Genomic DNA, 23,346 nt, shown 5'->3' on the forward strand with positions numbered 1-23,346 from the left:
AGCTGCATCCTTTGGACAACTTGAAATTCCTCCGGAGTGCCCGTCAAATGTACTTGTGGTGTTTGTTGAAGGTATACGGAGGGAAGCCTTGGTTGACACGGGTGAATCGCTTTCGGTTATTAGTACTGATTTGTGTTGTCGATTGCGAAAAGTGAAGACACCATATAATGGCCCTCCCCTTCGTTGTGCTAATGCAGTCCTCCGGTGTTTGCACTGCGCGTGTTTTCATTGATGGCATCCTTCACCACATTCAGTTTGCCGTGCTATCTTCGTGTACCTACGCCATGATTTTGGGATGGGACTGTCTGTCCTCAGCGTCAGCTTTCATATCTTGCCGTCAGCGAACTATTCATATGACGGACACTGACTCTTCGTCCGCTGTCGATGCTCGCAGCCTGCGCTTCATCGCGTGTACTGACTCTTTCATTTTCCCGGGCAGTGAGCATGTTCTAACACTGACTTCCGACACGATTGTAAATGGTGATGTGTTCCTTGCACCAAGCGGTCACTGCATATCTGGTGGGCTTAGCATTGCTCCTAGCCTGGTGCGGTTTCAAGACGGTAGAGCGTTGATCGCTGTGGATAACCCTACTTCTTCGCCAGTAGTGATCTCGCAGGGCACCGCTGTCACCTGCTTTACTGACACCGAACCTCTTTCATTAGTACCCCTTCACACCGAATCACCAGCTTTGTCTACCACAACCGACGATCATGCTGCGTCCACTGCTTTAACGGCCGCGATAAATCCCGATCTGACTGCTGCACAGAAAGAAGACCTTTTGGCCCTACTGCAGAAACACAGCGCCTTATTTGACGTTAACACCAAGCTTTTGGCACGCACTTCCGTTGCTGTGCATCGCATCGAAACCGAAGGCAGTTCGATTGTACGCCGCCGCCCGTATCGCGTGTCTTCCGCAGAACGAAAAATCATTGCGGGCAACGTTGATGACATGCTTAAAAGAGACATCATTCGGCCATCGTCCAGTTCTTCGTCGTCTCCTGTTGTGCTGGTCCGGAAGAAAGACGGCTCTGTATGACTTTGCGTCGATTATTGAGCACTTAATAAGATCACGCGCAAAGACGTATATCCGATGCCAAGAATCGACGATGCCATTGACTCCCTCCAGGGCGCTGAATATTTCTCAAGTCTCGACCTTCGATCCGGGTACTGGCAAATACCCATGCATGAAGCGGACAAGGACAAGACAGCCTTTGCAACACCAGATGGACTTTACGAGTTCAACGTGATGCCCTTCGGTTTATGTAATGCTCCTGCAACATTTGAACGCATGATCGACACAGTTTTCCGCGGCCTTAAGTGGAAGACCTGTCTGTGTTATTTAGATGACATCGTTATTTTTTCTACAACTTTTCGTCAGCACCTTGAGCGTTTGGACGATGTTTTAACATGCATTTCTAACGCTGAACTCCAAATCAACACAAAGAAATGTCATTTTGCCCGAAAGAACATCAAAGTGTTGGGCCACCTTATCAGTAAAGATGGCGTTCGACCAGATCCTGACAAGGTTGCTGCCGTGATTCGCTTTCCTCGCCCTGAAAATCAAAAGCAGTTGAGAAGTTTCTTGGGCCTGGCTTCTTACTTCCGCCGCTTCATCAGTCATTTTGCTGCCATGGCGTCGCCGCTGCACAAGTTGCTGACGTCGGGCACTGCTCTCACTTGGACAGACGCCTGCGAACGTTCTTTCCAAGCCCTCAAGCAAGCCTTGACATCCGACCCCGTCCTGTGTCACTTCGATGAGAACGCACCAACTTGTTTGCACACCGACGCTAGTGGCCATGGGATTGGTGCTGTCCTTCTACAGCGTGATACCACTGCACGAGAGCGAGTTGTTGCTTATGCCAGTCGCACATTAACGGCTGCCGAACAGAACTACTCGATCACAGAACAGGAATGCCTCGCAGTAGTTTGGGCCATACTAAAATTTCGATCATATCTTTATGGACGCCACTTCACTGTCATAACCGACCATCACGCCTTATGCTGGTTGTCGTCACTGAAAAATTTGTCTGGACGCCTTGGTCGCTGGGTGGTCCGATTACAAGAGTACGATTTTGACGTTGTGTACAAGTCTGGGAAAAAACATCAAGATGCCGACGCCCTGTCTCGCTGCCCGCTTCCACTATTATCTTCGAGCACGTCTCTCCATTCCGCGCCACTTGATGAGACTATGTCTCCCCTTACGTTATTACCGCTAGCTGTTACTGACACGACATCTTCTAATCGCGGCACTCAGTTCGCCTCGTGTCAACGTTCTGACCCCTACTGCAGCAGCATCATTGAACGGCTGTGCGGTACTATTTCTGCACCGAATGCCCGATTCCGTCGACAACTGCGACAATTTAAGCTCGAGAATGATATGCTGCACCGCTACATTTACAACACTGACGGACACCACTGGGTGCCCGTTCTTCCACGTTCGCTGCGCACACAAATCCTTGAAGCCTTTCACGACGACCCATCTGCTGGCCACTTGGGTTTCCACAAAACGCACCACCGCGTTAGGAGCCGTTTCTTTTGGCCAGGCATGTCTACCTTTGTGGCCAAGTACGTCGCTTCTTGCGTCCAGTGTCAACGGCGGAAACGACCGACTTCACCTCCTGCTGGCCTTCTACAGCCCATCCCATGTCCCGAGACACCTTTTGCCATCGTTGGCATAGACTTGGTCGGACCTCTGCCCATAACGCCAGCAGGTTATCGTTGGATCGTGACAGCTGTCGACCACCTCACACGGTACGCAGAGACGGCGCCTTTACGCTCTAGTTCGGCCTCAGACGTTGCCAACTTCTTTTTGGATGCCATTGTGCTGCGTCATGGTGCACCTCGTGTACTGTTGAGTGATCGCGGCAAGACTTTCATGTCAACAATGATCGAAGAAGTACTCAAAGCTCGTGGCACAGTTCATAAGACGACATCCGCGTACCACCCTCAAACAAATGGCTTAACAGAGAGATTTCATCGCACGCTAACAGATATGATATCAATGTATACCGGGCCAAGCCACGACAACTGGGACAAACTTTTACCTTTTGTGACGTTTGCTCATAACACCGCTATCCAGCGAACTACACGCTACTCACCCTTCTACCTCGTTTACGGCCGTTCGCCGACGTTCACCATCGACGCCACTTTCTTAACTGCCCCAACTAACACCTCGGCCAGTATACCCGAACAGTTCGTCTCGCGACTTCACGAATGTCGTGACCGTGCTCGATTCAATACAGAAGTCAGTCAACTAGACCGCAAGCAACGTTACGACATCTCTCGTCGAGACGTCCCCTTTCGTGCTGGAGATGAAGTGCTCCTTTGGACGCTCATTCGTACACCCGGTTTGTGTGAGAAGTTTGAATCCCGCTTCCTTGGCCCCTACATTATTAATGAACATATATATATATATATATATATATATATATATATACAGTAGAGCACTGCACGGGCTCGGGCTTACCCGAAAGCCCGGGCCGGGTAGAGCAGTTTTTTCATGGGCTCGGGCCGGGCTCGGGCACGGCGTGTGCTTTTTGACGCGGGCCCGGGCCGGGCTCGGGCTTTCTGGTGGTGTGCATGTAACGTGCACCGAGTTATTCTCGGGCGTCTCAACTCTGAAAAACATGGACTATTGGGTCTCGGGCAGGGTTCGGGCCGAGTTCAAGCCGGGCTTGGGCCGGGCTCGGGCCTAAGGTGAAGGGGTGGCGGGCCGGGCCAGGCGGGTAACGTAGATTATTTCCGGGCCCGGGCCGGGTCTCGCCATAAAAGTTTTGATCGGGCTCGGGCGGGCAGCCCAAAGTAAAAACGGGCCCGGGCCGGGCCCGGGCTGAAAAAATCGACCCGTGCAGTGCTCTAGTATACAGTATCTCCCATAGTCAAAGACTGTGTCGGGACCTCCTGTACAAGAGCAATTGTGATAGTAACATCTTAAATTATGCCATGTATAAAGTCCTTTGTAACTATGTAATGTATAATGTAACTTTTTTCAAGTCTTGCTGTTTTTTTTTTGCAATGCTTATCTGTTCACTTCCTTTTCTTCTTTTTTTGACGATATGTCTGGTTTGGTTATATGCAAATTTCTTGTGTTCCTTGTAGCATCGATATCTTTTAACCGATTGTATTCATTGTAACATACGCCCCCCTCACCCTATGCCTCTTCGTAGGCCTGTGAGGTATTTGTAAATAAATAAATAAATACACTTATTATTTGAACAACGAGTACGTAATATTAACAAGTATATAAATGCCATGAATACTTAATCGTATGCTCAATTCTCCACGCACACAAAAAAGAAGGTATTTAGATCTTGTTTACAAATTGAATTGTTTAATTGTTTAAGTAGCTTTAAACAGCAATTCATCGAATTTATGTATCTAATAATCTGAATGTAAGCCGCACTAAAATTACGAAATTGAACTGGAGAACTTGAACTTTCTATTATGTACTGTTCGCTTCACACAGTTCATTTCTTTGTCGTAATGACCAGTGCGTGAACCTGCATGCCAATGGCTAATACGCGAACTCTGCTAAGGCTCGGTTGATAATGGATACGGGGTCGGATTTCTAATGCATTGAAATAGCGGGTAACATCGACGAATTCTACACCATGCATGAACGAAGGTGTAGAAGTCATTGTAATGAATTGGTAAACAAGAAGTATAAATTAAATATAGTAGTCTATATATGCACCAACGCCCCAACATGATAAGGACGTGGTAACTATTATAGCAGTGTCAATGTCGGTAGAGTTTCCAGAAAAGAATCGCTGCGAATAAAGAACCTGAAACCTGAAGAGAAATGAAATAAATACGTAGGTAGGGGCAGTGCATCACAGTTAGGTTAGTTAGGTTCATGGTTAGGTTAGTGAGGTTATGATGATGATGATCCCAGCACATACCCACAACGGGGTATATTGCCCATCAATGAATGAATGAATGAAAAACTTTATTTTGTGAGCTTTTCAGCGCATGCGCTGGATGGAAGTGGTTCCCACTTCACGGGAATCCATATGCTGTTACGAGCCAATGCTGGTCTTCCAGGGCGGGGCTGGGCAGCAAGATCTTCCATCGCTCTCTAAGGGGTTGGATGGGTAGGGGGATCATGTTGGGGTTAGGAGTGGTGGGTGTTGTTGGCTAAATTTGCATTCTGCTATGATGTGTTGGAGTGTACCTGGCTCGTGACACACGGGGCATTCTTGCCCGTACTGGCTCGGGTACATGTGGTTTAGTAATCGGGGGTGGGGAAACGACTCTGGCTGGATCTGCCTATATGTTGTCTGCTGCTCCCTCGTTAACTTGAGGTGTGGCTCGGGGAAGCTCTGTCTCCCGTTTCTGTAATATTCCACTATGCCTTTGTACGTGACCAGTGGTTGGCTCTTTGCGTTCTCCTCTTCCCTCTCCGCGGCTGCGGCTCGGTGTGACAGCGCTCGGGCCTGCTGGCAGGCAAACTCATTGCCTTCCACTGCGGAGTGGGCCGGAACCCAGAATAATTCTATCTCTTCCCCTTTCGGGGGTTCCTTGCCTTTGAGCGCCCGAAGCACCAACCGGGTTACCCAGCCCGACTGGAAGTTTCTATGCGCTTGTTGCGAGTCTGTGACCACTCTGGTCCTGCCTTGTATAGTGAGGGCCAGGGCAATTGCCAGCTCTTCTGCTTCGTCGACGTCGTTTGTTTTTACCGTCGCCAACGTTAGCAGCTTTTCTTTGGTTGTCACCGTTACGGTCGCCCAGCTTTTTCCTCTGTCTTTGGAGGCGTCTGGGACGATTACCCCCTTCTGCCCAGCCAGCAGGCTGTTAGCCTTTGCTATGGCCTCCCGTCTGCCGCTGTGGTGTGCTGGGCTCATGTTCTTGGGGAGTGGTTTTACCTTGATGGCTTCTAGCCAGACGTCTGATAGTTGTCCTCGCTCCGTCTGTCTCGTCTCTTCCCAGCCGATCTTCTTCAGGACTCTTCTGCCGGCCTTCGTTTGACTTAGGCGATGCTTCTGGCTGGAGAGGTGGCCCTCGATCAGTTCGTCCACCGTGTTATGCAGGCCCAACCTCATGAGTTTGTCCGTGGAGGCACTCATCGGGACTCCGATGGCTTCCTTGATTGCTTTTCGGATTATCATGTCGATCTGGTTCCTTTCGACTGTGCGCAGCAGGAGAAACGGTGCCACGTACGTAATTCGGGAAACCACGAAGGCCTGTACCAGCCTCAGGGTGTCGTTCTCTTTCATTCCTCTGCGTCTCATCGCCACTCTGCGGAGCATGTGTAGTATTTGCTCCGTCGTGTGCTTTAGCTTTCTCACAGATGCTTCCGCGTTGTTGTTTGCTTGTATCACCAGTCCCAGGATCTTGACACTGGGACCCGGCAAAATTTCTTCTCCGTCTAGCACCACTCTAATATCTTCCTTGAGTTTTTTCGGCACCCGCTGCCGTACTACCACCAGTTCCGACTTTCGTGGCGAGCATCTTAGGCCGCATTCATTGGCATATTTGTCCACCACCACCCCTTCCGCCGCCGTCTGCAGCTTGTCTTGCATCAATCCGTGGGATGCAGCCTTCGTCGTCCAGAGCGAGACGTCGTCGGCGTAGAGCGCGTGCCCCCAGCCTCCAATCGCTTCGAGCGCCTTGGGCAGGTGCAGGAGTGCCATGTTGAACAACTGGGGCGAAAGGAGCGAGCCTTGAGGGGTCCCCCTAATGCCCAACTCGATAAGCGGGGATACTTCCTCCCCCACTCTGATTCTTGCTTTCCGATCTGTTAAAAAACCTCGTACGTAGTTATACGCCCGTTCTCCACAGCCAGTGCTCTGGAGATTGGTCAGGATGCTAAGGTGTGGTTCATGCATACTATGGGCTGCTATGGGGCATCGGCAAAGAAATGGGGTTATTATTCCAATATAGTCACGAAACTTAGAGAGCAGCAAAATACCAAGAGCCACAATAAGCGCTCAAGCTACGCTCCAAGTTTCGTTACCATATAGCATATAATACCGACTATCCCACCTATTTATTCTATTGCATATTATTCAGGATCATCATCATGATCCTGAATCATGATCAGGATCATGATCATTCAGGATTCATAATATGATCAGGAAAATGTTTTCAGGATTGACCAAGCGGGCGGCCCTCGCCCGACACTTCTTTGTTTTCTTTTCTTTTTGCCAAATTAATTGTTATTCCAACGGCAGCTGCTCACGCACCTGGCACGCATAATCGCCTTTGCTCCGCTTTTACAACCGACCATTTTTGTTGATTTATGGATCATTCCTTTTCAATTTTACTTGAGTGCTATTAATGACCTTTTACGCGTAAGCATTTCTATGCCTACTCAATAAGGAATCCCGTCCGTCTCTCACGCAAGACGAATCGCTATGGAGGAATTAATGCATAAAACAAACTAATACGAAAGTAAACATGTCGGCGATGGTGATTTCCAAACCTACGAACCCCCACTCGGAAGCTGGGTGTCTTTAACCATTGGGTTAAACGCCCACGCTTGCAGAATGTGAATATACCTGAACCACATATGAACGTGTTTGTTGTACCGGCGGTACAAATGAAATGTCAAAGGACAAGAGTTTTTATGAAGGCGTTGTTAAAAGATTTGGTGATGGTGGAATAAAAGCCATCTCATTGGACCACATGTAGAACCGACTTGGAGCATTGTAGACATCAGGAAAATTCCGATTTTGCGAACATTTAATTATAAGCACGCCATATTCCCGGTGCATTTGGTGGTCACGCGATGCGCCTTTCATCGGGGCGTTCCTTCACCGACCGAAATTCCACCGACCTCTGAGGGATCATGCGCTTCATGTCGCGCAACACACACAGATCAGCAGTCAATTAGTTGATAAGGATGATATAAGGAGTGATGCGGGGTTATATGGGTCTTCTCACGGTTGATAATGGTTCGACGCGGATGGATAAGATGTTAAAGCGTGATAAGGGCTTATAATGGTCGGATCAGTTGTGATAAGGTTAATAAGCACCGATAAGTGTTGATAAGGAAAGATAAAGATTGATAAGAATCGGATAGATTGCGGCAAGGTTGATACCAACCGATAAGGGTTGATAAGGCTCGGATCGAGTCCGGAAAGGTTGATAACAACCGACAAGGGTTGATAAGAGCCGGATCTAGTCCTATAAGGTTGATAACGACCGATAAGTGTTGATAAGGGCTTATAATGGTCGGATCAAGTTTCATAACAATTGATAATGACACCGGGCTGCGTGGAGACCAACGGTTGGTTTCGTTGGTCCCAGCGACCAACGAAACCAACCGCAATCGTCACTGTCTCTGCACATCTCTGCAAGCATGCATGACAGCTTTGTGACTGCACCATAGAGAAATAAGTCACTAAATTACTGAACTCGGTGTATACCTCTAACTCGATGTCGTATACAATCTTGGACAACTCCGATACGCACTTGGCTTTCACTATCACATCACCGCCCACAATTTGTTCAACACCATACACGTGTGGAAGCAGACGCTCCCCTTTCTTGAGGTTGCCGCCACGAAAAGCTGTCGGAGTCGGCCACCTTCTTGAAACCGCATTGCTGTCTTTGCATCGCTGTTCACCCAGCACGTAATCTGCCGCCGTCGAAAACGGAGCGCCGTGAGCACGCGCAGCGAAGGAAAGCGCAGGCGAAACAATGTGGACATAGCGGAGACTGCACCACGGCGGGACCACGTTGCTTGACATTTCCACATTGGGTCGCTGTCAGAAGGCGCAGTAGCGCCTCCTGACAGCGCGCCCAATGGGGAAATGACAGACGGATGCCATTGTGGAAATGACCGACTTATGCGAATTGTCCGCAATGCAGACACCCTCACGTTTGCAATGCAAGACTACCTTGACTTGTTATAGGCTAGGTACGAAACCTTGCTCCGGCAGTCGTCCAGAGCTACCACTATCGCTACCACCCAGGGTATATGATCCAGCCGTGCTCCGGTATATACGAGCAAGCTCGGTGGATGGAGGAAAAAGGGCCTACTAGAATTCCATACGTCAGGCTTCCTGATCGATGGTACTCATAGCGACTGTTCGTCCTACGTGAGTACTGTCTTTACCCAGCACGTAGCCGAGGTACTCACTGCCGAAGAAGGCAGCTGGGACAGGAACGATTACAGGGATAGACTTAGGGAATTCTGTCGAGACCTGCCCCAGGTGTCAGAGGATGTCTTACAGCATCTATGCGAGCCAGCGACACCCGAAGAGCTGCGTGCAGTGGTAAAAGATGTGAATGCCTCTTTCACAAAAGATGTGAATGCCCAGATGGCATCCCAATCCAGTTTTACGTGTGGTTTTTCGACGGCGTCAAATAATAGCTTTTGTCAATGGTCAATAAGTTCACAGTAGATGGCATTCGGCCAGACTCTTTCCGCGAGAGCCGGATTGTCCTCCTACACAAGCCAGGCAGCCAGGCCTCAGACCCATGGTCTTGGCGGCCGATTACGTTGCTAAATGCAGACTACAAGATAGTCTCGTCAATGCTAGCGAAAAGAATGAGCGGCGCTCTTTCCGACATAAGGAGCCAGACGCAGTTGTGTAGCATTCCAGGACGATCAATATTTTCATCTTTAGCATTGACGAGGGATCTTTTTACGTTCGCTTCTAGGACACACATCCCAGGCTGTTACGCATCGCTGGACTAAGCGAAAGCTTTCGATAGCGTCGAGTACCGATACATGTTTGGTGTACTGGAAGCTTTCGGTTTCGCGTCGAATTCGTAGATAGGATCGGCCTCCTGTATTCCGGTTTATCTGCAAAGCTGCTTGTAAACGGCCGTCTAAGCGATTCTTTCCCCGTGACACGAGGCCTTCGGCAAGGGTCATAGCCTCCTATAGGGTGCCTCGATGCCCAGCGCCGCCGTCCAGGGTGGAGACAACCCCGCTGGCGCCGCCATATTGAGTCACACGAGCTGAGACTCAGCCACGCTTGCGTTCATAAATAGTGTTACTCGCGGCGCACTTCCAAGTGCTTTGCCTTGATGAGGATTTTTTTATCGGTATCGCATCTGCACATCTTTATAACCAATAGCCGTTAACTCGTCGAAGATCCAAGACGTAAATGTATGGCGCCGGGAACATGCCCCAAGTTGCCTAATTCAATTTACATTTAACATGCCGTGTGTATGTTTGAAATACGCACTATTTTTTTTGCGCTTCGATGCTAGGCATATAAGGTTTGCGACCCCCTCTGTGTGGAAGTTTTTCTTTTTTCGCTGTTGTATTTTTGGTTTACACGTCACGCCTCCTTTACCGTAGCCAGCCACTCGCGCACGGCGGTTAGTTTCCCTTGCGTTGCGCGTGCTCTTCGCGTTCGTTGAAATTATTTGACGATATCTACGCGCAATTTTGCTTTTTTTTGTGCCCACAAAGTTGTGCTGACAGGTGTAAAAAATAACTGCGATGTGAAAATAAGGTTTAGTTAGTGCTGTAGAGAAGCATGTAACCTAACTTGTCTGTGTCAATCTTGCGTAGTACACACAAGAAACCAAACGATGCACAAAATACATTTAATTATCATTTCTAGTACAATCAATCATGAAAGAGATATGTACATGAAAAAATTATATGTACTGTGTGGCGCCTGAAGGTTATGTTGAAAGACGAGATAAAAAAAAATTCGCAAGGTAGGCTCGACACACAATTCGGCATAGTGAGAGTTTTTTTTTAATTATTCATTACATGGGGGGGTGGTTCAATTGAGTACATCAACCTTATTACACACAATATAAATCGAAAACAAGAATGCAAACAAGAAAACGCAACCGCGGGTAATATTAATCAAGATATCCAGCCAGAATACATCAGCTACCATCGAATACGTCGCATCAGCCAAACACATCGATGGCGAGTACAGAACATTTTATAAATAACCATTAGAACACTGATAACTACATTGAAAAAATAAACAACACTGCATACATATCGCGTACAAAAACCGTAAATGAAACTAAGACAGTCAAATACAGATTAGCAATGTTTTTCACTTCTAAAATATAGTCCATGATGATGTAGGGCTGTTGACTTTAACAGACGGCGCCCATCCTGTCGATTTCCCTCGTACTGGTCCTCTTCAAAGTGTTTCTAAGTACAAGTAAAACAACAAAAGTGATTATTGATATGAAAAGTTGCCTTGTAAATACAGAGAACCCATTACAGTGCTTAAAAATAAATTTTCGCAGAAGTAATGCTGTATTACCTCGCTTCACATGTTTCGAAGAAATGCACAGGCTACAACAGACACCATGCCAGAAAGCGCCGAAACATTTTGGTCCCATTATGCCCCTTAACTCTACTACACCTGGGCATACCGTGCACAGGCATTTAAAGACCGTCACAGTACCCACTACGATCGGGAATGAGCACGAATGACCATCGGCTTACTAGCACCACGTTACAAATATATTCGTCTAAAAAATCAGCTATATAACGTAACAACCTGAGATCCGCAAGTTATCTGCTGAGAATAGAGAAAATCACAATGCTTCGCTTGCCACGTACACAACAGCCGTTCTCCCCAGAAGAAGCACTGCGTTCTTTAGTCCCAAATAACCAGTAGCGAAAAAAGAAACTGAGGGAAAAAAAAAGAAACAAGAAACACACGATGTGTGCTTCCCGTGAAAAATTAAAATAGGTGGTTTACATGACGATTTGTAGCTAATCGAAGGCTATTTCGCGGCGAAGCATTTTCGTCAGTTCTTAAAATAAGGGTACTACTCGCATAGACTGCGCTGATCAAAACGGCAAAAGCCTATGCGACGCGCGCTCGCAAACCATAGGCTACTCAGCATCGGTGCAGTGCTTAGTTCGTGAGCGAACGTAGGTACGTGAGCGAGGATCACAGAATACTTTCTTATTTATGAAAAACACGATGCGATAGTCTAAACTTTCTTGACACTTACTTCGCAAATGTAGGAGCTATCCGTTGCCTTCCAGTGATACCGCTTTACTTGGGCTTCCCATCTCTTCCTTAGCTCTAGGTCCCGGGGGAAGCGTAAACGAAGCCCTTTACGCGTCGATGCGGTGCACTTGGGAACACAACAGCCCGTCATGTCGACTCGATGCACTTGACAAGCTTGTCATTCATGCGGCTGAACACTGTCCAGCAAGCACCCTAAGCCTCCTATATTTTTTAATGCCCGCGCAGTGGAGCGGCGGAGGCCGTCCGCTGCCCTCCCCCTTCATCCTCGATTTACGCCTGCCTTCTCCGCAAGAGGCGCTCGCACCCCACACCCCATACGCACCCCATACAGCATAGGGTGCCTCGATGCCAGCGCCGCCGTTCAGGGTGGTGTCATCCTTTGACCGCACCCGCGCCGCCGCTTTCTCGCTGCGACGCCATCTTGAGTCACAGCGAGCGGTTGCGAGTGCTTGGTGCCGGTGCTTAGTTCGAGACACAGTGCGCGCGGATGCTTCGCTGACGCTTCTACTTGCTGCACAGTGTTCAGCCGCATGAATGACAAGCTTGTCAAGTGCATCGAGTCGACATGACGGGCTGTTGTGTTCCGAAGTGCACCGGATCGACGCGTAAAGGGCTTCGTTGTTTACGCTTCCCCCGGGACCCAGAGCGAAGGAAGAGATGGGAAGCCCAAGTAAAGCGGTATCACTGGAAGGCAACGGATAGCTCCTACATTTGCGAGGTAAGGGTCAAGAAAGTTTAGACTATCGCATCGTGTTTTTCATAAATAAGAAAGTATTCTCTGATCCTCGCTCACGTACCTACGTTCGCTCACGTACCTACGTTCGCTCACGAACTAAGCACAGCACCGATGCTGAGTAGCCTATGGTTTGCGAGCACGCGTCGCATAGGCTTTTGCCGTTTTGATCAGCGCAGTCTATGCGAGTAGTACCCTTATTTTAAGAACTGACGAAAATGCTTCGCCGCGAAATAGCCTTACATTAGCTACAAATCGTCATGTAAACCACCTATTTTACTTTTTCACGGGAAGCACACATCGTGTGTCTCTTGTTTCTTTTTTTTCCCCCTCAGTTTCTTTTTTCGCTACTGGTTATTTGGGACTAAAGAACGCAGTGCTTCTTCTGGGGAGAGCGGCTGTTGTGTACGTGGCAAGCGAAGCATTGTGATTTTCTCTATTCTCAGCAGATATCTTGCGGATCTCAGGTTGTTACGTTATATAGCTGATTTTTTAGACGAATATATTTGTAGCGTGGTGCTCGTAAGCCGATGGTCATTCGTGCTCATTCCCGATCGTAGTGGGTACTGTGACGGACTTTAAATGCCTGTGCGCGGTATGCCCAGGTGTAGTAGAGTTAAGGGGCATCATGGGACCAAAATGTTTCGGCGCTTTCTGGCATGGTGTCTGTTGTAGCCTGTGTATTTCTTTGAAACGTGTGAAGCGAGGTAAAACAGCATTGCTTCTGCGAAAATTTATCTTTAAGCACTGTAATGGGTTCTCTATATTTACAAGGCAACTTTTCATATCAATAATCACTTTTGTTGTTTTACTTGTACTTAGAAACACTTTGAAGAGGACCAGTACGAGGGAAATCGACAGGATGGGGGCCCTCTGTTAAAGTCAACAGCGCTACAACATCATGGACTATATTTTCGAAGTGAAAAACATTGATAATCTGTATTTGACTGTCTTAGTTTCATTTACGGTTTTTTTACGCGATATGTATGCAGTGTTGTTTATTTTTTCAATGTAGTTATCAGTGTTCTAATGGTTATTTATAAAATGTTCTGTACTCGCCATCGATGTGTTTGGCTGATGCGACGTATTCGATGGTAGCTGATGTATTCTGGCCGGATATCTTGATTAATATTACCCGCGGTTGCGTTTTCTTGTTTGCATTCTTGTTTTCGATTTATATTGTGTGTAATAAGGTTGATGTACTCACTTGAACCCCCCCCCCCATGTAATGAATAATTAAAAAAAAACTCTCACTATGCCGAATTGTGTGTCGAGCCTACCTTGCGAATTTTTTTTTATCTCGTCTTTCAACATAACCTTCAGGCGCCACACAGTACATATAATTTTTCATGTACATATCTTTTTCATGATTGATTGTACTAGACATTATAGGTAACTGTATTTTGTGCATCGTTTGGTTTCTTTTGTGTACTACGCAAGATTGACACAGACAAGTTACATGTTTCTCTACAGCACTAACTAAACCTTATTTTCACGTCGCAATTATTTTTACACCAGCTTAATCCTGTCAGCACACATTTTTGTGGGCAAAAAAAAAGCAAAATTACGCGCAGATATCGTCAAATAATTGCGACGAACGCGAAGAGCACACGCAACGCAAGGGAAACTAACCGCCGTGCGCGAGTGGCTGGCTATGGTAAAGGAGGCGTGACGTGTGAACCAAAATACAACAGCGAAAAAGAAAAACTTCTGCACACAGGGGGTTGCAAACCTTATATAACAAGCATCGAAGCGCAAAAAAAAATAGTGCGTATTTCAAACATACACACGGCATGTTAAATGTAAATTGAATTAGGCAACTTGGGGCATGTTCACGGCGCCATACATTTACGTCTTGGACCTTCGACGAGTTAACGGCTATTGGTTATAAAGATGTGCAGATGCGATACCGATAAAAAAATCCTCATCAAGGCAAAGCACTTGGAAGTGCGCCGCGAGTAACACTATTTATGAACGCAAGCGTAGCTGAGTCTCCGCTCGTGTGACTCAATATGGCGGCGCCAGCGGGGTTGTCTCCACCCTGGACGGCGGCGCTGGGCATGGAGGCACCCTAATACAGCAGGAACGCGAGCACCACCTCGCGTTCCTGCCGACGCGAGCGGCGTCGCTTGACGCGTTTCGATCTTGGACGCAAGAGGGTATAAATACGGGTCCACCGTCGTGCTGCCAGAGTCCGACGAACGCCGTAGGCGCGCTTGCTGTATTCGCTGTTGCCGAGTTCGCTAGCTTTAGGGGCACAAGTTCGCCCAATAAATTCTATTTTAAGTTCATCGTCGACGCAGTGTTACTTTCTGTATACCTGTGTGTCAGGCAGCTCACCGTCACCTACGTGACAATATTTTATGCTGCATTACTTTCGACATACCGATTTGGTTTTCTATCCGCAGTGTGGAATCAGTTGGGGTGCCCTGCGCCCGACAAGATGCCGTACTGCTGCGTACCACGCTGCAAGTCTTCGAGCAAACAACGGACGCCGGGCATATCGTTCCACGAGATACCAAGCGATCCGGAACTGCGAGCGAAATGGCTAAAGGTCATTTCTCGGGACGACTGGACACCGAATGCGACGTCGTGTTACTCGACTGTATGCAGCCGACAATTCGGTTCCTCCAACTTCAAGGAGGGCTGCAAAATTCACAAACTCAAGAACGATGCTGTTCCCAGCATTTTCGAAGAGTATCCTGTGTACCTGCAGCCTCCGAAAAATAGAGAGAGAAGCGACGCGTCTCCGAGAAAACGTGAGGTTGCTGCGCCAGTGAACACACCACCGCCGAAACGAAGAGCAGTTGAGAGCCAACTGGAGTCTCCTTCGCTTCCTCTCAATGACTTGCCGTCCGTCGACGTCGCCTCTCAAGAGTTGTCACTGATGGATTGCTCCGCAACCGAACTGCCGCTACCTCTGGAAAATGGCGCAAGCGAGCGCTGCATCACTTTGACCGTGCAGGTGGACAGAGCTGTGCAGGTGTCATTATTCTCGGTTTCGGCAATGGACAAATGAAAGTGGAGACGTAAGGAGCGAGACTTGAACGCGCGAATTGAGCGACTCAAGAACACTGTCGACAAGTACAAACAGGAACTGCAAAAGCTCAAGGAAGAATGCTATGTGTCTGCATTCCTGCAAGCTGTGGAGAAAGCGAAAGAGAAAGACCTGGCTGCTTCAATATTAGTGGAACAAGTTCAGAATTTCGCGAAGAAGAAACCAACGTGGTCTGAAGTGACAGTGCGCCATGCTGTGGTTTTGCGTAACCTCTCGACTCAGTGCATACAACACGTAAGGAGCACAGGTATTCTTCGGCTTCCCTGTCGAAGTACCCTCCAGCGCTTTATGGGCTCATCACGTGGAGAAGTTGGCATGACCGAACTCGTGAAGCAAAGGCTGTCTGCAGAACTCGCTTCTCATCCCTCGTTGCATGTGAGTGCATGCTCTTTAATTGTAGACGAAATGCGCGTCAAACAACGGCTACTGTATCACAAGCAAAGAGATGCCTTCATCGGCGAAGTGGACTATGGTGTGAACTTCCCCAAAGAAACAACAAATGAGCCTGTGCTGGCCAACTCACTCTTGTGTTTCGTCCTTAACGGCCTTTCAGTTTCGTTCAAAATACCTGTGGCGTACTTTTTCGCGAGAAACTGCACTGGCCGTGAGCTGCACATGCTCATAAGACACGTTCTGAAGGAAGTTGAAGAAATATGATTTTTCGTCGTGCGCATTGTCACAGACAACCACAAGATCAATGTCTTGGCTATGCAACTTCTGTGCAACGGAAGCCTCAAGCATTGCATTGACCACCCAGGCAAACCGAATCGAAAGCTCTTTCTTGCATTCGATCAGTGCCACCTGATCAAAAACGTGCGATCACAGTTTTTGTCCCGTGACATCGGAAAAGGCGGCGAAATAGCAGCGAACCACTTGAAGAGCCTCTACAGAATGCAGCAAGGCAGCCTTGTAAAGCCAGTACGATTTTTGACGAGAAAGCACGTATTCCCTACGAATATGGAAAAAATGAACGTGCAGAGAGCAGTGCAAGTTTTTTCTCCTCCCGTGACAGCTGCAATGAAGCTCTTGCAAGAGCAGGTGGGCCACACGTGCGACGCAAGCTTCGCGGGTGTCGGACCGACGGTGCAATTTATGGACACCGTGCACCGCTGGTTCGTGCTCATGGACGTGAGTAATTGTACCCAGCACATACATCAGAAGAATGCGGGCTGCAAGCAGTTTGAATCTGCAGGCGATGAACGGCTAATCTGGCTGGAGACAAGCTTCCTCGACTACCTGGCTGATCTCAAAAGTCAGTGCCTGGCAAAGAACTTTCTAACCAAAGAGACTTATGAGGGTCTTGTGATCACAACTCGTTCGAACGTTGAGTGCATTAGATATCTTCTTGAAGAGATGTCTTTTCACTTCGTTTTGACGAGGAAAATGTTATCGGACCCAATCGAGTCGTTCTTTGGCTGGCTGAGGAAATCAGCAGGATCAAATGACCAAACGGACGTCCACGCCGTGCTCACAGGCATTGGGAAAACCCTCAAGACCGGTATCGCATCGGCGTCGAGTACAAGCAACATAATGGCAGCAGAAGAGAGTGATTGCTTGTCAACGCTGCCGCAACAGAAAAACACAAGGGAGCAAACCAGCGAGGAATTCCCTGCAGATGCACGTAGAGAGCTCATAGAGCGACTAAACCGAGATAAGTCTCTACTTCCCGCTCCAGATGTGGCCGCATTGGCTATGGTTGGTGGCTACCTCGCAAGAGCCGTACGAGAAAACTTCGAATGTGTGGAGTGCTACGCGCTCTTAACAAAGCCAAACGCATCGACACCATCGGACTCGCTCATTAAACACCAAGACCGCGGTGGACTTCTTTACCCGTCCGCACAACTTCTAGATGTTCTCTACGCACTACAGAAGTTCGTCGAAGTTCTTCTAGCAAGAAGAAGGCGTATGGATCACCCTCTAAAGGAGGCTGTGAACAATGCTACCGAAATCCTCCGCGAGCACAAAGCTTTGATGTGTTCGAAGCCAGGGCACCAAGAGAATTTGCTCAAATTGTTGCTTACGAAGTTCTTTCGCCCAATATTCACCAATTTCGCTCTGAAAGCGACAGACGAACAAGACGTCGCCAAAGTGTTCGCAATAAAGCCGCTGTCACGAAAGACCCTGAAACTGTGAGCTTGATCTCACAGCTGGGGGCCTAAGTGAAAGGTCCAGTTTTCACAATATGTCTCGTGTTGCTTGCTTTCAATGTACTGTGGGGATGGAAAGAAATGCGAACATTGCGGCACATGCATTCTCTGATATTTCGCATTTATTTTCGAGTGGTTGTAGCCTGCATGATAACTAGAAGCCACTAGAATAAAACTATTCTAGCGCCTTTTTATTCCCACCAGGGTCACAGCAGGATGAAAACATCGCGCCGCACTGTTTGCGTTTCTTCCCATCACCCCTGTACATCATGAACGAACACCAGTGCAAGCTGCGCATTTATTTCACCGCTCCATCTCTAATACGAGCGCAAGTTTCTCTCCACAAGCACGCGCGCAACAGCGTAGTCGCGTCGTCTGCTCTGGGACGGGGTATGGGGTGGCAGCGCGGCGTGGTGGCGAGCGCATGAACTAGAAGGTACAGGCGGAGCGCCTTGCTCCGCTCGCCACTCGGCGGGCATGAAAAAATATAGCAGGCTATGCAAGGGTGTTCAATGAGCCCGCACCTGTTCGTTCTTTGTTTTGATCCTTTGTTACGTCGCATTTACCTTGCCCATCGATACGCGGCTTTACCTTGCCAGGCCAAGGAGAAATAAAGGTGTCGGAATATGCAGACGACGTATCCCTCTACTTGAGAAACGAAGAGAGCTACTACGCCTTCTTACGTTTATTTAAGGAATACTCTGAATTACCCGGAGCCCTTTTGAACAAAGACAAAAGCAAGGCGATGGCCTTCGGCAACTTCGCATCCTCCCTTGACGGAGAAATCGAGTGGGTAGCTGGAATCAAAGCCGTTGGAGTAGTGTTTCTCACGCCCGGGGGAGTGGTGCAGGAGACGTGGACAGACCTGCGTAAGAAAGCAGAAAAAAGGCTGTCAGTGGCATGAAAGTTTTCGTTGACGTTAGCCGAGCGCAGCTACATCATAAAATACAGTGTTTGCGTGGAATTTTACTACGTGGCACGCATAGCGCGCCCGCCACGGAGGGCTTCACAGAGGCTTGCCACACACTGCGGCTCTTTCCTATAGGGCGACAAGACGGAACTAGTGGCATGTTTGCTCCTTCGGCGTCCAAAGGAACTAGGTGGGTTTAGCATTCCTTGCATCAGAACCATGAGCTCTGTCCTCGCATTGCGAGGTTTCTACGACCTCGTGAATAACCCCGAATATCCAGGCAGAAAGCTTGTAGATTATTTCTTAGGTACCTCGAGAAAGCTCTTTATATCGGAAAAACGAACAGGTTCACCGGCGGAACAGCCACCGCCATTCTATAAATTCGTATGCAGCAGCCTCCAGTCTATTCGATCAGCTCTACCTGATGTTGACTTAGTGAACACCCTGGCAACGGAGGTGTGCGAATGTTTAGCCGTCGAACGCTTGACGCATGAAGAGCTGCAGAGGTGCAAGCGCGTCAAATGGCTCAGTCTGACTTCATCGTTCGTGCCCACCGAGGTGCGCGACTTCGGCTGAAGGCGGGGTTGGTGCGTTTTGCCTACGCTGATTCGCACGGCATCATGGGGAATAACTCCCAATAACCGAAAGAAACAAACATTACGGCATGCCTTATTCGACTGTCCAGTGTCGAAAACCTTTATTGCGATAGCAATTATACGGACACTCCAAGCCGATTTCTGCCGTCGCCGTGAGGTTCCGTATAAAGTCCAACGGCAATGAAATCGTCGCCACGCAAACTATGCTATACGTGCGAATGAAAGCGCACGAGGGACGCGCGCTTTCACGGGGAGCGAACGCACGGCGGAGAGCAAACTCGACTTTCGTCGCGCGAAAGGCCGTGGGGGGACGGGAGGGAGGGAGAGAGGGGAGGCGACGTTTAGCTGCGGCACCAAATGCGTATTTATATAAAAACGTTGCCAGGCGAGAAGGTGGTAAAGACTTCCGACGCTGCTCGACGGGTGTCCCGTTCTGATCTCGTCGAAAACCTCCGAGCCGCCGCCAGAGGCACCGGCAACAGTCACCAACGCCGTGCGCGTTCGGTGCGAACGCGGGCAAAACGCCGATGGCATAGACAACAGTTCTGCGCGTTGCTGGTGCTGCTACATGTCCAAGTTTATACAGCTGATAAAACTACTATCCTTACTTTGTATAGCTCTCTACTAATTTGCTGTCGTAATTGATGCTTCGCCTTTCGGGTGAAACTGCGACATTTTTGGTCCTTACTGTGGCGAATGTTGCATGTAGGTATACAGTCAAGAACACAACCGCGAATTCTCTTCGATGTTATCTTGTGGTGCATATGTACATTTGTGTTGTGGCGCCACTAGCCAAAGCGAGTTATGTACCCGTTACTACGCCGTTTACGTAAACACATGTATGAACATACGTGCGCAGACTTGATTATACTGAACGAAGACCATTTCCGCAGGAAATAGCCGACACAATTTATAAAGCTCCATAATGGGCGCATCAATGTGCAGCTGTTACCGTGCTAACACATTAATCTCTGGCAGCTCAGAACACGTACCTGCCAGATTTGTATGCCACCTTAGTGTGTTCCCTTTTTTTCATAATGTGCGCTTTTGATTGTATTGGGCCATTGTCGCTAGTATTTGAATGTTTTCTTGTACATGAAGCCAAGTGCACATGTATTTTCAAGAATGTCAGTTGAAGAAGAAGAAGAACGTAAACTTTATTATCAAATCGATAAGATTTGAGTCCGGCGTATTTTTAGTGGGTCTGTTGAAATAAACTTCTCTTAAACACTTCAAAGTGCTGTTATGCGTTACATTCGAACAGAAACGACTATTCTATAATTTTTAGTAGTAAATTCTAGAATCGAATACGATCTTAATAGCAAATGCCAATCCACGGGACGTATATGTTTCCACTTCATTTCACCTGCTGGCACGTTGAAGGAGATCGCCAACCAGCCACGAAAATTACATTGGCCTGCCCAGTCTCCCCGATTCCGGCTGAGTGCATGGGTAACATCCCTTCTCTAACACTCTTGTTCACACTGTTCATTCCTTCTCTCGGAATTAGCCTATTGGCCGGCCCACCTGAGGCTGGTTCCATCTATAGAGTGTATAAGAATTCTAGTACACTCTATAGTTCCATCCGTGGTAAGATGATGATGATGATGTGTGGTGTTTTATGGCGCAAGGGCCAGTTATGGCCAAAGAGCGCCATGCCAGTGTTTGTGAGTGTGCAGTGGAGCGATGAATTCTGAGAAGTAGATGAAGCGTGGCTGTAAAAGGGCCTAAAAATAATCGCTGTAAAGTGCGTAAAATATACATGTACTAAAATCATGGCAATGACATGAGGTGGACTATGAAATGAAGAATGTATTGAGAGGTAATGACACGATATTTAAAATATTTAAGATGCAGTAATTGGCAAAAAGCACTACTGCCTAAACAGAGCCCTTGAACCACAAGGGCCTGGAGGCATGTGCTATAAAAAATTATCACAGCGGCATCCTCTGGAGAGAGGATGCGCTACGAACTAGTTGGGCTAATAACATGCAGGGCCACATCGTTCAAAAAATCGACGACTGCTTTGGCATTAAAAATCGGTTCTTCGCCAAGAAACATAATGGGGTGAAGCGGGACATGATATCGGTACGCTTGTGGAAAATATTTCTTTCTTTCTGTTTCGGCTTCCCGGCACTCCACAAGGACATGGAGGACGGTCAGTTTCTCACTACATCTACCACAGGTTGGAGGATCATTTCCATTCAACAGAAATTGTGAGTACCATACGTGTGTCCTATTCTTAGACGACAGAACAGGACATCTGTTCGTCGTGTTTTCGTTGCGGGTGACCAGAAACCTAACTGTGGCTTAATTAAGTGAAGCTTATTATTTGTTTCAGCGTCCCACAAGTGCTGCCAGTGGTCTCGCAGTTTTCTTCGCAGAAAAGGCTTCAGATCTGCGGGAGGAATAGTAGCCGCAGGATTAATAGCTTGCGATGTAGTTGATGTGGCCAACTGGTCTGCAAGCACATTACCCTCAATGCCTCTATGGCCAGGCACCCAGCATATAGTCACATGCTGGTTAGATATATACGCTCTGCATAAACTGGAATAGAGCTCAGTAAGTACAGGATTTTTGTTTTTGCAGAGTGACATCAGAGCCTTCACCACGCTTAGGGAGTCTGTAAATATAATTGCTTTTTGAAGTTTTGATGCCCTTATATGATTCACAGCCGACAATAGTGCATAGGCCTCAGCCGTAAAGATACTCGTCTCCGGGTGGAGTACACCGGATCCGTGGTAAGACCTCCAGCCACAGGCCGTTGCTCTAAGCTGCCGTGCGCGCTCCCAGATTGAGCCTCTTCTCGGGAGAATGGTTGGCGGCCATAGCGTTTCTCATTATTTACCTAGAGGGAAATCTGGCGCTGCTGCGCTGTGGTATGCACGGGTACGACCTACTGGAACTCCAGACCTGCAGAGATATCCGGCTTCTATGGGAGCCGCTTGCGCCCACTCTCGTTCAACCGGTGGCCTTAGGGGAAGCTTTTATAACCCGTTCGCAAGATCTGTGTGAGCAACGTACCCTCGTTATCGTGACAACGAGACCTAAATGTGATGGCCAGATCACATGGGAAGGCGGAAATAGACAATCGGTCTTCGATTACTGTCTGATGACAGAAGGAATTTATGATAAGTTGAAAGGGGGGGGGTGGTAATTGACGAGGAAGGGTATAGCAGCTTAGGGAGTGACCATAAACGCATCATTTTTAAAATGGGACATGTACTTGGGAAAGAGAGCAAGGAACGAAGCATGGCCAGTCCAAATTTGAACGCTGAACAAATAGCAAATATAGTCATGAGTCGAGAAAGAACTTGACAAGTGGCCAAGCAAGGAGTGGGAATATAGTGAGCTTGTAAGTTTAATGGCGAGAGAAATTATGAAAGAGAAGCAACGTGCTTGTTGGAAAGTGTTGTCTTCCATCGGTGATGCAGGTACAAGTCGTAGTAGAAGAGGGTGATTTAATGGAAGAATAAAAAAGTTACAAGGCAACACAGGCTGACATGCCACACAGGTGAACTCACACGAGCATAGCCACACTTCTTCCTTCAACGACCAGCCAAGAACTGCTACGTGGGTCCCAAGCCTCATTTAAGCCCACTAGCGCAATACATGAAGAGCACTTCCCGAGGGAAGGCGCCAGCGATTTGCTAACATTCGGCCATCCTGAATTCCTTAACGTCCTCTTTAAGGCAATCCTACATAAGGTTTTCTTAATAATCTTACAGATGCTTGGCTATCCTAAAAACAACAAACAAACATTTCCTAAAATACAAACAGTAAAAGCAAACATAATACTACTAGCTTAATGCAGAAAGTTAAAGAAAAAATTGCCCGCCAATCCACCCTGTGAAGGTGGTTGGAAAGCGAAGCTTTTTACGCCACCCTCACGGTGACTGCGGCGCACTTGATATTTCACACACTACAACGTAACTTTAACTACGGCCTTTATTATTATTTACTTCACAACAATGTTCACT

At 47.9% G+C, this 23,346-nt stretch overlaps 2 protein-coding genes across 2 annotated transcripts in view; both read left to right on the forward strand.

Annotated features, from left to right (window-relative positions):
- The window catches only part of LOC119437386 (serine/arginine repetitive matrix protein 1-like), a 418,569-nt gene that overhangs the window by 72,581 nt on the left and 322,642 nt on the right, over positions 1–23,346 (forward strand). The window lies entirely within an intron of this gene.
- Positions 15,972–17,924, forward strand: LOC125942341 (uncharacterized). The gene has a single exon (XM_049660490.1). It carries the CDS (start codon positions 16,422–16,424, stop codon positions 17,844–17,846), a length of 1,425 nt encoding a protein of 474 aa, XP_049516447.1. The 5' UTR covers positions 15,972–16,421; the 3' UTR covers positions 17,847–17,924.

The sequence above is a fragment of the Dermacentor silvarum genome, chromosome 1 (genome assembly GCF_013339745.2).
Source record: "Dermacentor silvarum isolate Dsil-2018 chromosome 1, BIME_Dsil_1.4, whole genome shotgun sequence".
Lineage (NCBI taxonomy): Eukaryota > Metazoa > Arthropoda > Arachnida > Ixodida > Ixodidae > Dermacentor > Dermacentor silvarum.

What these genes read in the sequence shown, in the direction of transcription:
- LOC125942341 (XM_049660490.1), top strand. Translation starts at nt 16,422, where the DNA reads ATGCAACTTCTGTGCAACGGAAGCCTCAAGCATTGCATTGACCACCCA.